Here is a 24,563-nt window from a genome sequence, read left to right as displayed (position 1 = left end):
GTGGTTTGACATAACATGGAAAATTGTTCATGTTAGAATGGACAGTGAGCAAACGAGTTTTGAAGTTGTATGCCTATTGCAGTGTTTTGCATGTTGATAAGAATCTCTGCTTGGTCTATGTATCACTGTGTTTTATCCATAATTTGCCTTCTTATTAATGAAGCTGCTGTAGCACCACATGAAAACCTTGGAATTTTTATATAACATACACTTCTTTTTCGGGACAGAAGTCTTTTGGCCATGTCATATATCTATATGCTAGTAGAAAATATATCATTTTAGTACCTGTCATGAGCTTAAATAGAGTGACATTGTCAGTTCCTTATTACCACTGTTGTTCCATAACACCACTGACAGAGTTGATTCATATGACCGACCCCAACTTGTTTGAAGTTGAGGTGTAGCAGTTGTTGCTGTTGTATGCACATTTTACTGGATGTTCCAGAGTTAACATTGAAGATGAAAGCACTAAAATTTCAGATAGTTCATTACAGTTATATTGCTAATACATTTTGGATAGCTTATCAGTAATTCAATCTATAGGAACATCTTTGCATCTCTATGTTATCAATGGCAAAATTCTCTGTAGGAAAACTACACATTTCTGTCTTTTCTGGACCTTGATCAGGCAACAACTGACAAGGTGGAGGCTGCACACCACTTGTAATTCCTTCAATATCAGTACAAGTCCATGGATACTTCTTAGCCTTCTTTGCCATACTTATCGTCACGTTTGAAATGCAGATACCGGTGAATGGATCCCCTGAAATCCCCTCAAGACGAGCAGCCATCGACACATTTTCAGCCACAACATCCCGGTAATTGATCCCTTTTATCTCTGGTAATGCATTAGGATCCCAGTGAGTGTCAGCATGTTGTCCATAGTTGCCTGTCATCCAAAATACCCATTTCATGGTGTGCAATGTCATCCCTTTGACATATACATCTTTAACAAAACCGCCTCGGCCAACACCAGTCTTGATCCTCACCCCTGATTCTGTGTTGATAGCCGTGATGTCCTCTGCTCTAACGTCTTGAATCCCACCTGACATTTCACTTCCTAATGCTATTGCAGCACTATAAGGAGAAATGCAGGTAAGGCGCCTGATGATCAGTTGACTTGTTGGCATCCCATAATTTATACCATATTCATCCCAACCACTTTTAACTGCAACACAATCATCTCCAGATACAATGTAGTTGTCTTCAATTTTCATGTTTGTGCAAGAATCTGTACAGAACCAAAGATAAATAAAGTCAAAAATCGGACAATATATGCATAGGAAAAAAATAGAAGCAAACCTGGATTGATCCCATCAGTGTTTGGTGATTTTACTGGAGCTAAAATAGTGATGCCTTGGACAATGATATTGCTGAAATTTCATAAGTAACAAGATTCTTGATAAGCTTTTTGTGTACTATAGTAATAGATAACAAGTGTCAGACTGAAGATTTTGGCTTATTATCACCTGCTATAAACAGGATGGATATTCCAAGATGGAGAGTTGACAAGAGTTAGATCTGATATCTGAATATTATCAGAATGCATAATTTCAATCAGGTAAGGCCTTGTGTATTTTAGCTTTTTGCTGTGAAATTTCTGCCACCAAATCTCACCCTGTCCATCTATGGTCCCATTCTCACCTAATCATTTATAAAAAAACAGAATCACAAATTTATAAAATGTCTTACAAGTTTGAGAAATTAATAGCTTAGGCATATAATTTACCTGTGATGATAATATCAGTGAGGTTAGTTCCAAATAAAAGACTGATGTATCTTCCACCTGCTGCATCCCTCCCATGACCATATGATGGTAATGGGTCTATAACAGCCCACTCGTTTATATCCTGAATCAATTCGATCAGTCAATCAATTACGCCTCAATTTCAAATCAGTTGGGAGGGAAACAAATCATATGTATCCGTTCCGATCTATTCAGGTCTATTTCATTTTAATACAAAATAATATGCTTGTTTTTTTAAAGGCGAAACATTGAACTTTTAGTAATAAGTTTATAGAGTGAAATGGATTGAGGAGCCTTATAGCAATAGTAAAGTTGTCTTTTCGTGTGACCTATAGATCGCGGGTTCAAGCCGTGGAATCAATCATTGATGCTTTCATTAGATAGATTGCCTATTTCTTAACCCTTGGGATTCGACCCTTTGTGGAACCCATGAACGTGGGACGTTCGTTCATGGAGTTGCTCTTTATAGAGTGAAATGAATTGAAGGCCCTTTATAGATTGAAATGGATTGGAAGAGGGAGCTTTGGAGTAACAGTAATGCATCAGGATAGGCTACCTATGTCACACCCCTTTTTGGAATGCAACCCTTCCTTGGATTCTGCGTGAACATGGCATTGCTTCGTGCATCAGACTGCCTTTTATAAACTGAAATGGACAGGGAAACGCAAAGGGGAGCCTTGCGTAGCTGGTAAAGTTGCTACCAAATGACCAGGAAGTCACGGGTTTCCACCTCTTGCAAAAATGCAAAGGCTACGTACAATAGACCTTTGTGGTCCAACTCTTCCCCAGACCCCGCACATAGCAAGAGCTTAGTACACCGGACTTCCCTTTTTAAAATGGACTAAGAAAAGTGAAACTGAAGTGAAAAATGAGAGTGAGTACCTGAGAAGCAAGAAGAACAGCATCCTTATGAAGGAAAAGAGTGAAATGACTAGTAAGATTGAAGCTACCAGTGAGCCATTGACCAGCAGGGACAATAAGCTGAGATCCACCATCTGATGCATACTTGCTCAACTGATTCACTGCTTCTTGAAATGCCTTTGTGTTGAGTGTTTTCCCATCACCAACTCCACCAAAATCTGTTATGGATGCACTGTGTGCTCTACAACTTATTGCTGAGTATTCTAAATCATAGTAAGAAGATTCATCAAGAATTCTTGATTTTCTTCCCTCAGCTCCTCCTAGTAAACTTATAAGCACCACCCCTACTACCACTACCAGCAACCAACTTGTCTTTTCCATCTGCAGAAACATAACAAGAGGCAAGAACACATATTAAGAAAAAACTTAAACATACAACACTAAGAAAAATGAACTTTTTAAGGCCATGTTTCTTGAGTCTTGACTCAGAATTGCTCTTTCCCCCCCTTTTCTATGTGCATTTAGTGTGCAAAATCATTGGACCTATTCTACGAGGGGCTGAGAGTAACGGTAAAGTTGTCTCTATGAGGTCATAGGTTTAAGCTGTGAAATCAGTCATTGATGTTTGTGTCAGGGTAGACTATCTACATCATACCCCTGAATCCTGATGGAATGCAACCCTTCCCTAGACCCTACATGAACACGAGATGCCCTTTTGTAGGGTCCACCAAAGAGGGATCATATTCCCATGCCAAGAGTTTTTCCGCTCTAGGACTCAAACTCAAAGCTTCTATTTAAGGATAAAAGGATCATATCCATCCCACTACGCTTCGTGATGATCAAGAACACAAATATTAGAAAATATTTCACATTTAGACATTTTCAAGGGAAAGAATTGATATTTAAAGAAGGATTTAGTATAAAAGTTGGTAGAAGAAAGAAGGAACATTTGTTTGTGTTATTGCTTTCTATACTGCACTAAAGAAAGAGAAATTAGGAGTAAATAGTTTCTTACTTGAGATGAGAGTGGAATTATGTGCATTGCTTGGTGGAAATATATGATATGGAATTAGTTTGGTGTAGTATTATATAGACAAAATTTTGTAACTGAAATGGTTAATTTTAAAATGTTGCTGTGTTTGGATTGATGTAAAAGATTCTCTGAAATGGACTATTTTTTCCTCCACCTTTTTTCCACTTTCTGATTTTGTTTTATTTGCTTTACATGCGTACACATACCAATTTTAAAAGACTTAATACATAATTAAACTGAGTCAGGTTTCAATTGAACATCTTAACTTCTAATACACTATTTCAACTAGATATATTTTTTTCACCTATGTTGTTATTCGTCTATTAGGTAGTTAAGTTAACCACATAAAATATGTCATTTTCTCTTATTATACGTATTTGCCTCAATAAGTCATAATTCGTCCTTCCTCCCTCAAACCTTTTCTACTTGAAGTTGATGCATATAATTAAAGGAGATGATATGTTAATTTTATGTGATTAACATATTTTGTAAAAAAAAAACCACATGTATATCTACTAATTATTTATTTTATATGTAATAAAATTTATAATTCATATCATTACTTTTTAAACCATTTATATCTCATATAATGATTATTCTCACTAGCATAGAATTAATCATCAAATCAATTTCTACTCTACCATTTATATTCACCAAATTTAGTATTTTTTATCAAGTATATTTACCAACCAAATTGACTAACAAATGACTCAAAGTAAAAATGTTGGTTCGTCTTCTCAATCATATGAACGAGAAATGCAAGTTAAATGTGAGAAGATTAATGTTCGTACTATGTGGGAGGATTATATTAAAAACTAGTACACCGTAACTTATGTTTAATTTTTTTTATTGAATTGAAGCTTGATCAATAAGTAATGTGTTTTTAAGAATATATTTGTGATAGTGTATTATGTGATTTTATAAACTTGTACTTATTTAATAAAATTATATAAAGAATTAAGACATTTGAAAACTCATTGATCACTCAAACTAGAGTTAAACGCATCAACTAAAAGTTGATTACTCAATTATCACTATTATCATAGTCCAAACAAGTTTCATGATAAAGTTAAAATGCATACGTTTCATATACTTGTTAAGTATACTTCATCAATTAATATTCTTATATTATCTTAGTGGTGTCAATCCTCGATTGTAGACCAAGTAAAGACGTAGGGGTTTCCACATTATTAGGTTCATATGCATATTTTTTTTTGTTTTTTTTTTTTTTGGAATAACCATCCGGATCAGATCAGCGATGGAGTCAAGAATTTTACTGGAGAATTCAATTTTTATAAAAATAAACTATATCAAGCTTGTATTTCAAATCAAGAAGATTCAAATGTTATAATTATCACGCATTTTGTTGTTTTTGACTTGTAATATATATATATATATATGATAAGCAATTCTTCTGAGCAATAAGTGATATTGTATGAACCCCCTACTTGAATGTTGCTTTGCACCGTGTAATTTAGGTCTAATAAGGAAAGTAAATAGCAAGTAGACATAGGAATATGAATTTATCTAAACTCAATAATATTCGTTCGAACTATATATGTTTGTTTAAAAATCCATTAAATCAATATAAATAATTAATTTCAAATTCAGTAAATCAAATGAATTATAATAAAATTCCAAAATCAAAACCATATAGTTCAAATTCTAAAACTTTTTATTAAGAAATTCTTCATTCTCATAATCCATATTCGAAACCTCACAAAATGATTAAAAGTATTCCAATATCGCCACAACCTTCGTTGATGTAATCATAACATTGTTTTTTTCCCACCCAATGCATCTTGGGACACAACTACCAAAGATAACTTCATTCCCAAAATTTAAATCTGAAATCTATAATTTAAAATATCTGAATACTTAACCATCCTATCACAACATTGGATGGTATATATCTCCTTCCTAATATAAGTATTTATTTTTCTTTTTGATCTGTTTCAAAAAAATGTCTTTTTTATATTCAATAATATTTCTAATTTTTACATTATACCTAACAAGTTTAAGATTATAAGATTTAAAGAACTACACACACTGACACAAGTCAGAATTTTCATTAGGGAGATTTAAAATCTGAAGAAGTAGACATACAAACTAGTCAAAAAAGGTTCGATATCTATTATATATATACACAAAAAATTACTTTAATCATATAGATACTATATAATCTTCCGATGAAAGGCGTGAGACGGATGAAGTAACATTGTTGATGGTGCACAACATTGGATATTTGAAACAGCAACAAAAGGGTCAAAGAGGGGTGTAAGAAACTGTGGGTCTGTGACCAACTTTTTTGGCCGTTTCAGTTGGAAAGTTGTTTTAGTGGGTTCCCATTTTGTCTTTGGATTTTAGCCATTAATTCACTCTCGTGACCCTTACCGCACTATTGCCGTCCCACTTCACGGGCTTCCCTTTTAGGCCTTCCCATATCACATCCAAGTTATATTATTTTTCGTTTATTGGTCTCAATTTAAGTGATACAGTTCAAATATTAAGGCTTAAAAAAAAATTACATCATTTTTTAATAAGATTTAAAAAAAATATTACATCATTTCTTAATATATTTTTAACAGTGATGAATATGAATGTAGCAGGATATTGAGACTCATATATATGGTTGATACTAATTTATTTGAGATTGAGATATATATATACTAAAGCAATTTTTTAATATGAGACCTCTTTCTAGTTTTTACTACATGTTACTCCTTTTTCGATTGTATTTATGAGCAACTAATGTCACGTTTTGGTAGCTATTTAGTTATGTGATAAAACAAGAATATCATGTATGGTATTTGATTATTATTTTGTAATTTCACATAAACAAGTCTAAATTATCAGTAGATTTATATATTATTTTATAAAATAAACTAATAAAAACATTAAAATGAAAATTAATTTTTGCAGAACTAAGCTCTACGTAATTAATTGTTGTGTAACTCTAACCAACAATCAAACTAGCTATCCGTAGCGATAAAAAATATTATTTGTGGAAAGATATTCTCTTTTAGGTTTTAGACTTTTGAGAACATAGTCACATACCAAAATGCTATGTTGAGTCATGGAAAATATTCCAATTAGAGTGGTTATATATATATATATAAACTATGATTACACTTAGCATGCGTAGAAACTAGATGACCATAAATCCATTGTGCTCTCTCTGATTGCATATCTTATTTTCTACTTCATTCCCATTAACAGCCTCACATTATTAATTGCTATATATAGACAACAATTTTAGGTGATGATGGCATTTTCATAATTAGCCCAATATTGCCCATTAGTGGCCTTCAAGTGCACACCTCTTTTTTATTTATTTATTCGTAGGTAACTGCATTATGTTACTTTATTTATAATATGTCTCAATTATGTGTAAAATATATACCACTACATAAGTTACAAGTCAATTTAGAGAAGTAGAATTTCTAAGAAACGTTGTGTAAAAGGAAAATAGAGAAATTAGTTATATGATGAGCTATTACATTCTATTTTCAACGAATATATATAAATTTGATATTTTCAAATCCCTCACTTGTTATACCAGGAGGTTCGAGCTCATTGTATAGAGTTTATCTAATATAATTTATTTATTTTTATATAGTTTATGGGCTATTATTTCAATTTACCTAGCACGTCATGATTAAAAAAAAAAAACTCATTAATCTACATACGTGATATCATTTTCCAAGAAATTGTGATACATGCTTTTATCTTTGATAGTACATGAATTTTTTTCTAGCCATGTTGTAACACTTTTTTCAGAGTGTCTGTCGAGTGTCGAATTGCTAATGTTTCGAACGCTTAAACCTCTGGACCCAATTTTCCAAAATAAATTACTAATTGCTCCTTTTTTTAAAAAAAATAGATCACTAAACAAAGTGTCTATCAATTTTTTATTAAAATAAAAATCTTCAAGAGAAATAAAAGAGGGTTAGCTTATCCTACCAATCCAACGAGAAAACGAACTTCTACTAATCAACAAACATGAAGAAAATAAAAGCTAGATAGAATTAAGTATTCTATGATCATCACAGAATTTGTAATACACTATATAATGATATTACAAATGAAAATGCTTTAATAAAGCACAAATATACAATTCAGAAGAAAGTTAAGTTATCAATCACAAACCTACTTTTATAATATGTGAATTAAAAATGATAGATAACACATTTAAAGTAATCAAAAGTATTTTCCTCTTGTCTTCTTCATCAAATCTGTCCAATAACACTTGATAGTTCATCACTTCTTCTTAAATTTGTTGGTTCTTATTAAAGCTATTGACATTATCATATAATTCCATTTTACCAATCACATCATATCGATAGATTTCTTGGAACAAACTCCCCTATCACTTTATTCATGTACTATATATATATTTTTTTTAACTTGCTCTCCTACTTCATCCCAGTAAGGACAAACCAAATTTGTCTTTTGCTTCACGTGCTAAACATTAATCCATAGATACTCATCTATACATGTCGGTATAAATTTATATCCATCCAAAATTTACACCAAATTATTTGAGGTAGTTTGGTATATGAAAGATAAAGAGAAAATATTCCCACCATACATTAAATATAGAATTATTTTATTGTGCATTTAATTAAAACTATTAGTTAATTTCAAGTTATTTATACTATAACCTTATTATAACACAAGTTATCTTAAAAACATGTTGGATAACTCATCATATAAGATATTTCAATCCATAGAATAATTTAGTTTATCACATTTCCATACCAAACAAACAACCCCAATGTATGATATGATTACATGTGTTTACATATAATTTTTAATATCTAATTATAATAAAAATATATTTTCACCTTAAGAAATCACTTAATTAAGTAGTTTTGTGTGCTAAGACAAATTTACTTGGCCAAATAAAAAGGAGAATTCCAATCGCAATTTATCAATCACATATAAGGCCATTCTCTTGTTTGGTCTTTGTGACCACTGTATAACTTGTGTTCTACATGTTTATTATCTTATTTGAACTCTTGGTAGTAGTATTATCATGATCCAATAGACGAGGTCATGATGACACACATCTCAAGAATCTCAAATGATGTGTAAGTCAAAAGAAATAACACATATGAGACTCTCGAAGGGAAGTCAGGCCCCAAACAATAGAAAACAACAAAGAATTTCACAAAATTTTTGTACAATCCACCTGTACTTAGGAGGTTAGACCGACTGAGTATAAATAACTAAACAAACTTAAGAAATAAACTATGAAACGCTTTCACTAGTACGTAGTCGATGCCGCCGCCATATATAGAATGACGTGAATAAAATAAACACACAAGGCTACATATAATAATTAAATCAACACATAAACAAATTACACAACACAACAAAGTTCGCCAATGTGATGTAATGAGATGATGAAACGATGGGATGATGTGGTGATACCAAGGTCGTCACATAACCTGTCGTATACACCTTGCCGACATTTAGCTTCTAGACAAGAACCCATGGGGACTGGCAATCCATAAACCAATCTCATAATCTCAATGTCTCATCAACTTGCCACCTACCTCGTGGTCAAGGATATAAGTAAGGTATCACATTTTCTTTCTCAAAAAGATAGTTTTTGTCCACTTTCTCATATTTCCATGAACAATGATATGTTGCATAAGGATGAGTGCATTACAACACATACAACACAAGGCATAATCAGTTCATCAAAGGTTCAAATAGTATAAGTCCCCAAACTCAACAAGTCATGAAATATATTCTCAAATGATAGAGATAGTGGAGGAAACTATTTGAATTCGATCTTTACCACTTAAAAATCATTTCTTTTAGTTTAAGATGTTCAAAAATAAACTCAAATCCCTAACTCGGACATCTCAATATCAAATATAAAGATAGATCACACGGACCCTTGTTCGGACAATAACTCAAATATCACAGAATTTCCACAATAATTACAGATATCACACAAGACTTGACACAGACTAAGCATCACAAATAGACATCATACGAACTAAACAAGAAGGTCAACATTTATCAACTTCTAAGACTCGTGTTACTACTCATTTCACAGTTGACTTCTTAGAAAGGTTAATTACTCATTTAAGTCTAAAAAGGGATAGTAAAAAAATACCTCAATATCAAAACTTCACTCTATCAATCCTATCAGAGCACTTCCTCAACCACACAATCACCACAATGATCCTCAACTATCAAGAATGAAAAGAGTTCATCAAAAGGAGTCAAATGATACTCATATTGGTAGGATTTGAAACCGGGGGTAAATTAGTCCAAAGATCACTTCAGAAATTGAAAGGCTAAAATTAGATTTTTAGTTGAAAATCAAGTTCTACAAGTCAAGAGGGATTCATAATTGAAAAACTCATTAAATTGGCCAAGAAACGAGCTCCAAATCAAGAAAATACCCATATTCCAACTTAGGGGGAAAAACCCTGAAACCCATATCGAAATCAAGATTTAAAAGATATTTTTGATGATAAAAATTAAAGGAATTGATAAGAAGTTGGTAGAGGAACTTATGTATCTGGATCCTATCTCCTCTTGGATACATCCTTCTCCTATGTATCTGGATGTCCTATCCCCTCTCTAATACATCTATCGCCTATGTATCCGGATGTCCAGTGATGTATCCGAAAGTCCAATGATGTATCCGAAATTCATAAATTTTAAGAAATTTTTGTAATTTGAAAAAGAGTAGGGAAATAACGTGATTAGCTCTTAATCCTATGGGGTATAAGTAAACTATACTAAATAATAATAAATATTTTTATGTATTATAATATAGGGCCTTAAATATATGTATGGTGTGATTTTCCTTACCTTATTATGTGAAAATGGAGCCCAACACAAGCAAGGCCAACCTATTCAAGCCCATGAATATTGTGTGATCCGGCCTGTTTGATTCCTAGAAAGTGCATATGATTTTACTTATCAACACTAATAATTCATTGGCTGGAATTTAACTTGTGGCTTGAGATAAGTGTGTACTAGTAGTAGTAAAAGAAAGAATATAATAACCAACAAACTTAGAAGATATAAGTTTTTAGCCTAATAGAAAATTGCGTTTTCTTAATAAATTTGATTCAATCACAATTTGCTATATGGTTTAAATTAATTTTTTTTAGGATGAAACGAAACACTATTTTGCAATACTGACAATTGAGCTTGCAAAACTACAACAAACTCAATAACTAGAGCATATCACGTGATACTTACTTTTATTTTAAAATCTATTCAAAAATGAGGAGAGAAAGTTTGCAGATACCGTTGTGTTTTGAAACTAAGGTGAATTCTCTGAATTTGTAGTCATAAAGAGTTAGAGAATCAACGCTTGTTCATAAAAGGCAGAATCGATTTGGCAATTATTGTTCAAGGAAATTACTGTTAGGGAATTTCCCTATACCAAGGGAAAAAGGCCACAAATTTTAAAATAAATTTTGTGTGAAAAAAATATCAAAAATTGAAAAAAGAAATAACATAAAAGGAAAATAAATTTGCTACAAAAATATTTATTAATCAATCAGTTCATTTGACCAAATTCAAAATCTAGAACCTAGACGTGTGAAGGTAGACTTTCTTTTCAAATTTGAAGTCGAAGTCGAGCCGAGCAACAACAAACGATTTCAGGATTGGCTTTCTTCTCAACTCTTTAAGAGCTAAAAAAGAGTTTATTATGTCAAAAGTTATAACTTATAGAAAAGACGTAACTTTATGATCTCTTAACTATATCCAGCAAACAAACATCATGTTCAATCATAACTACGATTCTAGCCACCCAATCCTCTCTTGAATCCTATCATAAACAGAATATTAACGTTATCCAAGAATATATAAGCTCAACAATCTTCCTCTTCCTATCAAATAAAAAATAAAGTTCCTTTGAAAAAAAAGACTTTTTTCAAAATTTTATTTCTCTTTATTTTCCATTCACACCACGACTTAAACCCAACAAACTGGTACTTTAATTAAATGTTAAAGTAAGTGTTCTTAGCCAATATTGAGTCTCAATATATATATATGTATCACAAACGAGGTAGTGGGAAGGAAGAAATGCCTTACATGAAAGGGAATATTCCAAAAACAGAAAGGAGACGACATTAGGAACCACCAAGCAAATTAATGCTCAGGTCCACAAATGAATTGATTGTTTTTCGGAAAATCTTAGTAGCTCAGTTGATTGACATATTTCAATTTTATTTTATTAGCGATAATTCGATTTTCTTCCTCGTANCCCCCAATTTTCTCTTTGCTACCCCAAAATTTAATATATAATGATTGCTTGTCGTTTTAAATTTTCTTGGTAACACAAACCACACAATTAGTCTTATGAAAGGGACGCATATATATATAATGAAGTCCCTTATCAAAATGGCAAGATGCACTTTACACGTAAATTTGTTAGGGATAGACAAATATGATGTTGATTCTTCAAGAAAAAAAAGATTATTGATGACCCTAGAGCAAGTTCCTATATATATATATATATATATATATATATATAATATTGTCATCATTTTCGTCTTCCACGTCAAATTATTTTGAAGTACTTATGAATTGTTCTAATTGAACACCTGAACATATAATAAAATATTTTTGTTAGATATTTAATTTCCGTTCAATATTTTGAAAGAATTTTTGTGCGTGTTCTCAAATATCTATAATAGGCTAGTAGACGAGTTAACTACATAAATTATATTATCTACACATCACCTTCAATTGGAACAAGATGAGGTTGTATAGTTATTAAGGCTAATACATATAATTAAACAAGGTGACATATTTTAAATAGTTAAGTTATCTATATAATGGTCATTTAAGAATACACACAAAAGTTTTTCAAAATTTGAATCGAAAGTGTTTCAATAGGAATGTTTTATTGTGTGTTTATGTGCTCAATAGAAACAAATCGTAATTCTATTATCTAAATTAAATTTAATGATAAATTTAAAAAGCTAACTATGTTCGAAAAATGAATAATGAGTTTACTAAGATTCCTTGATCCAAAAGAATATATCCAAGAGCTTCTCGTCGCAACCAATGATTCCTGATTAATGTACATTTGATTCGTTGAGCGAAAGCCTTTTCATACGAAATTCAAAATCACTATAATGGATTTTCGTTTTTGTTCAACCTCTCAAGCTAACAAGTGTCATTTATTATATTTAGTTTAACTAATACTAGTATATTATTTTTTTCATGTTATTTTATGTCTAAATAGTTACTAATCTCTTCGTCTCATTTTATGTGGCATTTTTTGAATTTCGAGATTCAAACAAGTCTGTCTTTGACCTTAAGTTTTTCATAAATCTTTTAAACATTTTAAATTATCAATTATTGTGACTTATATTACTTTTTATGTAGTTTACAAATATATATAAATTTCATTTAAAAAAAATTAAAGATTTTGTGCGCAAAATTTCAATCAAACTTAAATTATTTTACTCTTGAAAACGAAAAGTGTCACATAAATTAAAATGAGGGAGTAGTATAAGTAAACTTTATAGTGAAGTGGTGTGACACCAATTGGGTGAAGGTTTGTCAGCCACCAAATACAACAAACCACAGAAAACTATTGTTCAAAAAAGGTAGTTTACGTGTATACCCGACCCCCACATGCAATATATAATACTCCTTCCTTTTTAAAAAAAATTAAGGATAATTTCAGAGATCTTCCTCGAGGTTTAGCTCTATAACACTCTCCTCTCCTATAGTTTACATTATAATATTTTAATTTCAATTTTTTCATGCTATATATTTAAAGTTATAAAATTAAAAAATATTTATTTAACATAACTTTAATGTATGATCATAAAATTAAAAAATCTTCTTTATCATCTTAAATTTTATGTCAAGTAGTTGTTCTTTTTTAAACTAATGACAAGTGTAAGCAATAAAGCAAATGAATCACTTGACTATCATAACACCCTAATCATAATCATATAAACATGCAAAATCGAAATGTTAGCCTGAAAAATGATTGTTTTTAATAATTATATACACACAAGGAGAGACAATTAGAGTAATTTAATTAGCATGTTAGGTACTAATTAATGTTTATCATAAGAACTTTATTTATAATTAATTTATAGCTGATATAAATAGCACTTTTTGTGCTACTCAGTAGTCATTAATAGCCGCAAGCCTGGGGACCAAATAATTAAAGTACATTTCGGTTTATCACGTGTTGGAAAAAAAAATCATATGTCATTAATTAGTTACAATTATACACATGAATTCATAATTTGAAGTTCAAATTATGAATTCGAATTTAGAATTTAGAATATAGAATTTTATACTCATAATTTACAAAGTGGATAAAATTGTTAAGTTTATAGTGTAGAATTAAAAATGGCAATTAAAGGACTAGAAATATATAATCAAGTTTATAGTGTAGAAATATATATTATTATTATTATTATTAGGGCTAACCCATTGGTGGCCCCCTAAACTTGGCACGATCTTTCACTTAGACACCCTAACTAGACTTTGTTCATTTTAGACACCTCATGTAAATTTTCGTTGTGTCATTTTGACACTTTTTTTACAATCAGCGAAAATATGTAATGTGTGTAATGCACTCGCGAATGACGTGTAAAGTGTCCAATTAAATGAAGACATTTGTCATTTGTGCCCAAAATCATTCTTAAATAATAAATTTTGAGAAACAAACAAAAGTAGCCAATGAATCGATGACATGTGGCATTTTTGCCCACATAATTAAAAAAATATTTAATCAATTAACAAAAATTATTTTGCAGCCTTCTCAGTGTCTTCTCCAAATTAACTATTTTGCAGAAACGCTGACCCCCGCCCCCGACCTTCTCAATCACACACCAATCCTTTTATTATAGAAGAATAAAACTAAATCATGGATTCAAATTCTTCTTAATCAATAAAAAGCAGTTAAATTGAACGGAAATCATTAAAATTAACTGGAAAAAAAAAATTAAGAGAGTGCTTACAGTGAAAGAAAAGTTTGAAAGTCCGTGTGAAGGAAGAAGAAAAATCAAATCTACTTCTCCATTACAATATTTCTCCAAAAAAGAATTTCATGATTATTTCAAATTTAAATCTTGAAAATAGGTCTTTTTAAAAAAAATTAAAATATTCACCATGGATAGAGTTAAGCTTGAAAAATGGAGGCTGAAAATAGGGAAGAAGAAGAAGAAAAAATAATTAAAAATTGATTAAATAAGCTTTTCACGCGCTATAAATGAGTGTATCACACTCTCTATGATGTGTATGCAAAAAGTGTCAAAATGACACAACGAAAACTTACCTGAGGTGTCTAAAATGGACAAAGTCTAATTAAGGTGTCTAAGTGAAAGTTGGTGCCAAGTTTAGGGGGCCACCGATGGGTTAGCCCTTATTATTATTATCATCATCATCATCATCATCATCATCATTATTTCGTAGTCATTGTTCATCATCATCATTATTATTATTATTATTATTTCGTAGTCATTGTTTGAATTAGTCTATTAACAATAACACGTCTGACATATTTTCTAAAAAAGTTATTTTCTTATAAAAAAAACTCTCCACATTCTTTAGCTTAATTTTCAGTTATGTACGTCTTTAATTATCATAAATAGTGTCACGATCCAGACCGTCGTAGTTGACACCCACACTAACCTTCCAGTGGGAGAATCATTACTACAACCCAACTAACAACTTAACTAAAGACTAAGGCATTTAAAGGTACAGATTCAGGTTTAAATGACAATAAAAATGGAGTCCTCATAAACTTCAAAGGTTTAAACAATTAACTAACCAAACTAATGTAGAAATTCAACCCCTAGAACCTGAAAGTCATTGTACCAAAACTCTACGAACGACAAGTCTAAGAACAAGGGGTACAACTCCGAAACTAAACAAACCCCTTAAGCAAATAGTCTGAGTCTGAAAAGAGTGGACTTAAACAAGAAAGATCCATGGCAGCCTGAAAGAACTGGTTCACCCTTGAATCCGGTCACGCTCAATAGTCACCTAGTTGAGGTCTATCAATAGCCGCCTGAAGATGCCCTGTACTCAACAAAGAACAAGTAAGTGTAGTATCAGTACACAACCACCGTGTACTGGTAGGATCACACGGCTATCCCAAAAGGTGAAACATATTTAAGTTATTACAACAATAATGAACATGCATATACCGAACGTATACAATATTAGTCATCATTTACGAACAACACACAAATTCACAATTCTTAAGATATACAGTTATGTCAAGCCAATGGTGGAAAACCGTTAAGGAAACACCTGGGGTCATTCTTTAGCTCTCAAAGTCGAAAAGTGCAGAATAAAGCGATTTGGGATTTATTTCTAACTTAAATCACGACTGTCCCGCCACAGCAGTCCTCACCCCGCTGCAGCGGCCCCGCCCTGGCGGAAGTAATCCTGCCACAGCGGCTTGCACAGAAACAATGAGCAAAATTAAGAATTTCAAACCGCCATTTCACAACACACCTTCATCCCAAGACACTCGGAAAATATCCGTTCACGCTAAGATCAGTTTCGGGAGGTGAGTAGAACTCCCGAAACTGATCTTAGCGTGAACGGATATTTTCCGAGTTACTACAAAAAAATTTTCCGGACCAATTCTTTCCCCATTGGCTTTTCCCTAACGATGGAATCAGGTCGTTACAAATAGGTAGAGTGTGTATTAGTTATGCATATATAAGTTGAAAATACTATCAAACAAGAAATTAAATAATACAAAATTTCATAAGAATATTAATGTTCTAAATAAAATAATAAATAGATGAAACAAACATGAAATTTGAATTATACTTCTGATCTATAGGTTGTTTAGAATTCGTGTGAATACCTATATATGCCTATGCTTGACGTCTTCTTATAAGGTTGTTTAGTACATTGTTTTGGCTTAAGGTTTGTGAAGCTTCTTATATTGGAAATTGGAACAGAAAGCTCGTCTGTCTAAATATTTTCTGATTGCTATAAAGACATGTTATTACAGAAAACATATAATATAACTTAATTAGAACTTAACTGTTATAATAAAATGAATATTGCTATACGAAAAATGACTGTTATACAAAAATATGACAGAAGAAGATAAATTTAGGCAATTTCACTTATTTCATTAACAAATATGAACGTTTTGTAAAATAAGACTCCACATGCCTTAATTTATGTGGCACAACTACTATTTTAAGTGTCATTTCTTTTATCGAAATTTCTTTGTTTTTCTATGTATCTCAAAATTCGAATAATGATACATAAATTGAGATGAAGGAAATACTGACCAACTACCTGGGTGGGGGTGGGGGTGGGGGTGGGGGGTCCTGTTGTATGCCACGATGCATTAGCAATTAGGCAGAAAACTTGCTTGGCTAGAAATAAAGCTTCTTACAAGAAATACAACTTCAAAAGTACAATGTCTTTTTATTTCCACTCGTCACTACAAACCATATATTATAAAATTGTACAAATTTCTGTCTCTTTCTCATCCTCTACTACTTTGCCATTATATTTTCCACTTTTTGTTAGTTGTTGTTTCTTCTTATTCCATTCACTCTTATTGTACAATGAAGGTATGATATTCTTCATTCATCTTGTTTCATTTCTTTTCTTCTTTTGTACATCCATATACATGGTTTGATCGAGTCAATATTTTTAGTTTATGAATTTTAAATCATTAGTTTTTGTTTATGGGGTTCTATTTATATAAATCAAATAATTTTTTTTTATTATTATAAATATAAAATTTGAATTAAAGTTAATGAATTCATTGAATCGGTAACTTACGTGNCCCCCCCCCCCCCGGGCAATTTTCCCTTTGCTACCCCAAAATTTAATATATAATGATTGCTTGTCTTTTTAAATTTTCTTGGTAACACAAACCACACAATTAGTCATATGAAAGGAACGCATATATATAATGAAGTCCCTTATCAAAATGGCAAGGTGCACTTTACACGTAAATTTGTTAGGGATAGACAAATATGATGTTGATTCTTCAAGAAAAAAAAGATTATTGATGACCCTAGAGCAAGTACCTCTATATATAAATATATATAATATTGTCATCATTTTCGTCTTCCACATCAAATTTTTTTGAAGTACTTATGACTTGTTCTAATTGAACACCTGAATATATAATAAAATATTTTTGTTAGATATTTAATTTTCGTTCAATATTTTGAAAGAATTTTTGTGCGTGTTCTCAAATATCTATAATAGGCCGGTAGACGAGTTAACTACATAAATTATATTATCTACACATCAACTTCAATTGGAACAAGATGAGGTTGTATAGTTATTGAGGCTAATACATATAATTAAACAAGGTGACATATTTTAAATAGTTAAGTTATCTATATAATGGTCATTTAAGAATACACACAAAAGTTTTTCAAAATTTGAATCGAAAGTGTTTCAATAGGAATGTTTTATTGTGTGTTTATGTGCTCAATAGAAACAAATCGTAATTCTATTATCTAAATTAAATTTAATGATAAATTTAAAAGGCTAACTATGTATTAAAAATGAAAAATGAGTTTACTAAGATTCCGCGATCCAAAAGAATATATCCAATAGCTTCTCGTCGCAACCAATGATTCCTGATTAATGTACCTTTGATTCGTTGAGCGAAAGCCTTTTCATACGAAATTCAAAATCACTATAATGGATTTTCGTTTTTGTTCGACCTATCAATCTAACAAGTGTCATTTATTATATTTAGTTTAACCAATACTAGTATATTATTTTTTTCATGTTATTTTATGTCTAAATAGTTACTAATCTCTTCGTCCCATTTTATGTGACACTTTTTGAATTTCGAGATTCAAACAAGTCTGTCTTTGACCTTAAGTTTTTCATAAATTTTTTAAACATTTTAAATTATCAATTATTGTGCCTTATATTACTTTTTATGTAGTTTACAAATATATATAAATTTCATTTTAAAAAAATTAAAGATTTTGTGAGCAAAATTTCAATCAAACTTAAATTATTTGACTCTTGAAAAACGAAAAGTGTCACATAAATTAAAATATGGGAGTAGTATAAGTAAACTTTATAGTGAAGTGGTGTGACACCAATTGGGTGAAGGTTTGTCAGCCACCAAATACAACAAACCACAGAAAACTATTGTTCAAAAAAGGTAGTTTACGTGTATACCCGACCCCCACATGCAATATATAATACTCCTTCCTTTTTAAAAAAAATTAAGGATAATTTCAGAGATCTTCCTCGAGGTTTAGCTCTATAACACTCTCCTCTCCTATAGTTTACATTATAATATTTTAATTTCAATTTTTTCATGCTATATATTTAAAGTTATAAAATTAAAAAATATTTATTTAACATAACTTTAATGTATGATCATAAAATTAAAAAATCTTCTTTATCATCTTAAATTTTATGTCAAGTAGTTGTTCTTTTTTAAACTAATGACAAGTGTAAGCAATAAAGCAAATGAATCACTTGACTATCATAACACCCTAATCATAATCATATAAACATGCAAAATCGAAATGTTAGCCTGAAAAATTATTGTTTTTAATAATTATATACACACAAGGAGAGACAATTAGAGTAATTTAACTAGCATGTTAGGTACTAATTAATGTTTATCATAAGAACTTTATTTATAATTAATTTATAGCTGATATAAATAACACTTTTTGTGCTACTCAGTAGTCATTAATAGCCGCAAGCCTGGGGACCAAATAATTAAAGTACATTTCGGTTTATCACGTGTTGGAAAAAAATTCATATGTCATTAATTAGTTACAATTATACACATGAATTCATAATTTGAAGTTCAAATTATGAATTTGAATTTAGAATTTAGAATTTAGAATTTTATACTAATAATTTACAAAGTGGATAAAATTGTTAAGTTTATAGTGTAGAATTAAAAAAGGCAATTAAAGGACTAGAAATATATAATCAAGTTTATAGTGTAGAATATTAAGGGATTAAATTGAAATACAGTGTATTATTATTATTATTATTATTATTTTGAATTAGTCTATTAACAATAACACGTCTGACATATTTTCTAAAAAAGTTATTTTCTTATAAAAAATACTCTCCACATTCTTTAGCTTAATTTTCAGTTATGTACGCTTTAAATACCATGAATAGTGTCACGACCCAGACCGTCGTAATTGACACCCACACTAACCCTCCAGTGGGAGAATCATTACTACAACCTAACTAACAACTTAACTAAAAACTAAGGCATTTAAAGATACGGAAGCAGGTTTAAATGACAATAACAATGGAGTCCTCATGAACTCCAAAGGTTTAAACAATTAACTAACCAAACTAATGTGGAAATTCAACCCCTAGAACCTGAAAGTCATTGTACCAAAACTCTACGAACGACAAGTCTAAGAGCAAGGGGTACAACCCCGAAACTAAACAAACCCCTTAAGCAAATAGTCTGAGTCTGAAAAGAGTGGACTTAAACAAGAAAGATCCATGACAGCCTGAAAGAACTGGTTCACTCTTGAATCCGGTCACGCTCAATAGTCACCTAGTTGAGGTCTATCAATAGCCGCCTGAAGATGTCCTGTACTCAACAAAGAACAAGCAAGTGCAGTATCAGTACACAACCACCGTGTACTGGTAGGATCACGCGGCTATCCCAAAAGGTGAAACATATATAAGTTATTACAACAATAATGAACATGCATTTACCGAATATATATATACAATATTAGTCATCACTTACAAACAACGCACAAATTCATAATTCTCAAGATATACAGTTATGTCAAGCTAATGGTGGAAAACCGTTAAGAAAACACCTAGGGTCATTATTTATCTCTCAAAGTCGAAAAGTGCAGAATAAAGCGATTTGGGGTTTATTTGACTTATATAGCGATTGTCCCGCCACAGCAGTCCTCACCCCGCTGCAGCGGTCCCGCCCTGGCGGAAGTAATCCCGCCACAGCGGCATGCACGGAAACAGTGAGCAAAATTAAGAATTCCAAACCGCCATTTCACAACACACCTTCATCCCAAGACACTCGAAAAATATCCGTTCATGCTAAGATCAGTTTCGAGAGTTCTACTCACCTCCCTAGACCTTATTGACTCAGATTTCGTCCAAATCTGGACTAGGCTAGAAAATCCCAAATTACTACAAAAAGTTTTTCCGGTTCAATTCTTTTCCCATTGGCTTTTCCCTAACGATGGAATCAGATCGTTACAAATAGGTAGAGCGTGTATTAGTTATGCATATATAAGTTGAAAATACTATCAAACAAGAAATTAAATAATACAAAATTTCATAAGAATATTAATGTTCTAAATAAAATAATAAATAGATGAAACAAACATGAAATTTGAATTATACTTCTGATCTATAGGTTGTTTAGAATTCGTGTGAATACCTATATATGCCTATGCTTGACGTCTTCTTATAAGGTTGTTTAGTACATTGTTTTGGCTTAAGGTTTGTGAAGCTTCTTATATTGGAAATTGGAACAGAAAGCTCGTCTGTCTAAATATTTTCTGATTGCTATAAAGACATGTTATTACAGAAAACATATAATATAACTTAATTAGAACTTAACTGTTATAATAAAATGAATATTGCTATACGAAAAATGACTGTTATACAAAAATATGACAGAAGAAGATAAATTTAGGCAATTTCACTTATTTCATTAACAAATATGAACGTTTTGTAAAATAAGACTCCACATGCCTTAATTTATGTGGCACAACTACTATTTTAAGTGTCATTTCTTTTATCGAAATTTCTTTGTTTTTCTATGTATCTCAAAATTCGAATAATGATACATAAATTGAGATGAAGGAAATACTGACCAACTACCTGGGTGGGGGTGGGGGTGGGGGTGGGGGGTCCTGTTGTATGCCACGATGCATTAGCAATTAGGCAGAAAACTTGCTTGGCTAGAAATAAAGCTTCTTACAAGAAATACAACTTCAAAAGTACAATGTCTTTTTATTTCCACTCGTCACTACAAACCATATATTATAAAATTGTACAAATTTCTGTCTCTTTCTCATCCTCTACTACTTTGCCATTATATTTTCCACTTTTTGTTAGTTGTTGTTTCTTCTTATTCCATTCACTCTTATTGTACAATGAAGGTATGATATTCTTCATTCATCTTGTTTCATTTCTTTTATTCTTTTGTACATCCATATACATGGTTTGATCGAGTCAGTATTTTTAGTTTATGAATTTTAAATCATTAATTTTTATTTACGGGGTTCTATTTATATAAATCAAATAAATTCTTTTTTTATTATAAATATAAAATCTGAATTAAAGTTACTGAATTCACTAAATCGGTAACTTACATGTGGCTTTGGACTGCACATGTGTTTTACTTTTTCTACTTTCGGTATAGAAACCAAAATTACTGAGTTTACTGAATCAGTGCCTTAACATTTCTTTCCTAGATTCTTATTGGATTACTACTAAAAAAACGTAGACTCAGTTATGAAATTTATCGATAATCTCTATCTAGCTAATTTATCATTAAAATGTTCTCAACTAATTGAATTTTCATATTATTAGTTGTTAATCTAGTTAAATAGAATTAACATGAAATTTTATCTATTTAGTAAAATTTTGTTGGTTCCTTATTTTAAGCTTTCTTTCTTTAACTTTGATTTGTGTAGAAATTTATCTTGAAATTGGATTTGGGAGATGACAGAGAAAAAAGGAAGGCCTTGAAGATAGTGGCTGCTCTTCCAGGTAATTAATACTTCCACGGTTTCAATTTGTTTGATTTGATTCGAAATACAATTATCAAATTAACTAAAGTATGGTGTAAATTTAAATATTAAATTTTTAATATTTTTGCAATAAAAATTACTCATTTAGAAATTATTTTTTTACTATTTAAATAGTAATTATGATAAATAACTCTAAGCAGAAAAAATAATTAATTTTCTATTACAAGTTAAAATTTACAATATCCTAGTTCTACATATAGCTTATTATTAGTGTCCAACTGTTAACGGGTTAGGAGAATCAAGTAGTGAATATTATTTGTAAACTTGATGTGGAAATATTAATTTAATATGGCAACTAGGTTGAATTTATTGATATGTTTTTGGCTTTTTGGATAAAAGAAGAAAAAAAAAATTCGTTTCTTTCAGTTTGATTGTCATACTTTTTTTTAAGCATGTTTCAAAAGTGTTTTTTTTTAACAATTTGTTAATTTCAACTTTTCATATAACATATTTAAAATCATAAAATTTAACAGCATTTTAGTATACTTCATATGTTTTTAATGGAAAATTTATTTTAGCCAGAAAATTTGGCCAAAATATAATGGTAAAATAACATATTTCACACTATGTAATTTTATCTTTTTGAACATTTTTGTCCTTTTAACTTTAATAACTTTAATTAAAAAATGGAAAAACGATCAGTTTATTTTAAAATAAAAAGGATATTATAGGCTTTTTAAATTTCTGACCAAATACTGGCCAAATTTTCTGGCTATTTAGCATTACCCGTTTTTAATTTGAGACTAAATGCAAACCCTCTTTACTTTATTAAATTTTGTGTTGAGTCAAAATATGTCAAACAAATTGAAACGGATAAAATAGGGAAATAATTTGTACACGTCGATTCTTGAATGATGCCACGTCAAATGGGTCCTCCATAATTACAACTTACCAAGTTGTCCTTCTCTAAACGTCAGCAACTCATTTTGCCCTAATATAAAGCTCCTCGTATCATATTACTTAACCTTTATTAATTTGACATATTTTTAAAGAAAATTTTAATTAAAAGTATATTTTATTAATGGTGCTATATAATTTCTTAGTATTGTCAATTCTTCCTTGGCGAAGGGCCTCATCGAAATATAGTAACTAATTTGGAACAAAATAAATGAAAATGTTGTTACAAATGTAACTCTTTATAAATTTATATGTAAAAATTCACCAAGAATTTAAGTAACAAATACTTCTATTATATGACAAGGTCATTTTAGAAACTTTAAAGATCTAACCTAGTTAAATAATTTACATTTTGAATCCGTCTCTGTATAAAGAAATTGACACTTTTGAAATTTTGTAGGGATTGATGAAATTACGATAGATATGAAAGGTAAGACGTTAACAATAATAGGGACGGTTGATCCGGTGAGCGTAGTGAGCAAATTGCGCAAGTTTTGGGCAGTAGAAATGATGTTAGTAGGACCAAAAGAGGAACCAAAGAAAGAAGAAGAAACAAAGAAAGAAGAGCCTAAAAAAGAAGGAGAAAAAGAAGACAAGAAAGAAGAAACAAAAAAGGAAGAAGAAGAGAAGAAGCCAATGGTACCAATAGGTATGGTAATGCCATATAGACCTTATTATCATCCTCCTCCTATGCACACATATTACCAAGTCCATCATCATAGCATTGAAGAGAATCCTAATGCATGTGTCATTTGCTAAAAAGAAAAATTACGAATCGAAGCGATAAAGAGCTTGTTGAAGGTCACTTTGTCATCACTTGGAATATTTTAATGTGCTACTATGTTATGTATGTATATATAGTGTACAAACATCTTGTTGGTCATGGTTTATCCTATTTTATAATATATGAATCCAAGACTAACTTTCAAGAATATAAATGTAGAAGAGATTTTGTGAATAGACAATATTATCCTTTTAAGTTTTTGTACCTTCAAAGTCAAGTATATTACATATTGTGTATAGAGAGTATTCAATAAGAATTTCTTTTGTGTTACTTATGTGATTGTGATACTTGAAGTTTGAATCAATTCTTGTGTTTTCCAACTCACATGATTGTGTTGATATTACTTGGGATGAGATGAAGTGAAAAAGTACCAACCATCATAGTGATGAGATGAATATAAATTTATATATCTTTAATTAGAGGTGTTAAATTTTGTCTTTGATACAAAAAATATTCATAATAAAAAATGTT

At 30.7% G+C, this 24,563-nt stretch overlaps 2 protein-coding genes across 3 annotated transcripts; one reads left to right on the top strand and one right to left on the bottom strand.

Annotated features, from left to right (window-relative positions):
- Window positions 1-457: 457 nt before the first annotated feature.
- Window positions 458-3,756, bottom strand: LOC125867072 (probable polygalacturonase). Its single transcript, XM_049547492.1, has 6 exons — window positions 3,624-3,756; window positions 2,630-2,989; window positions 1,730-1,850; window positions 1,470-1,644; window positions 1,303-1,373; window positions 458-1,231 (listed from the first exon to the last, which is right to left on the bottom strand). The coding sequence occupies exons 1-6, from the start codon at window positions 3,648-3,650 to the stop codon at window positions 525-527; spliced, it is 1,461 nt and encodes a 486-aa protein (XP_049403449.1). The 5' UTR covers window positions 3,651-3,756; the 3' UTR covers window positions 458-524.
- Window positions 3,757-17,045: 13,289 nt separating this feature from the next.
- On the top strand, window positions 17,046-24,101 carry LOC125867089 (heavy metal-associated isoprenylated plant protein 39-like). Of its 2 annotated transcripts, none has more exons than XM_049547511.1 (3): window positions 17,046-17,215; window positions 22,295-22,370; window positions 23,709-24,101. In XM_049547511.1, exons 1-3 carry the CDS (start codon window positions 17,210-17,212, stop codon window positions 24,065-24,067), a joined length of 441 nt encoding a protein of 146 aa, XP_049403468.1. In that variant the 5' UTR covers window positions 17,046-17,209; the 3' UTR covers window positions 24,068-24,101. The 2 variants fall into 2 exon arrangements, with proteins under 2 accessions (XP_049403468.1, XP_049403467.1); XM_049547510.1 differs by lacking the exon at window positions 17,046-17,215 and adding an exon at window positions 21,585-21,757.
- The last annotated feature ends 462 nt before the right edge of the window (window positions 24,102-24,563 follow it).

Source organism: Solanum stenotomum, chromosome 6 (genome assembly GCF_019186545.1).
Source record: "Solanum stenotomum isolate F172 chromosome 6, ASM1918654v1, whole genome shotgun sequence".
Taxonomy (NCBI): domain Eukaryota; kingdom Viridiplantae; phylum Streptophyta; class Magnoliopsida; order Solanales; family Solanaceae; genus Solanum; species Solanum stenotomum.
This window is presented reverse-complemented; position numbering and strand designations above follow the sequence as displayed.

Bases quoted from the DNA above. Each gene is read 5' to 3' on its own strand.
- LOC125867072 (XM_049547492.1), bottom strand. From the start codon at position 3,650: ATGCACATAATTCCACTCTCATCTCAA. The intron at 1,645-1,729 runs GTAAATTATATG...ATAAATGATTAG, and splicing joins CACTGATATTATCATCACAG to GTGAGAATGGGACCATAGAT. The intron at 1,232-1,302 runs GTTTGCTTCTAT...GGTTCTGTACAG, and splicing joins CACTGATGGGATCAATCCAG to ATTCTTGCACAAACATGAAA.
- LOC125867089 (XM_049547511.1), top strand. The intron at 22,371-23,708 runs GTAATTAATACT...GAAATTTTGTAG, and splicing joins GATAGTGGCTGCTCTTCCAG to GGATTGATGAAATTACGATA.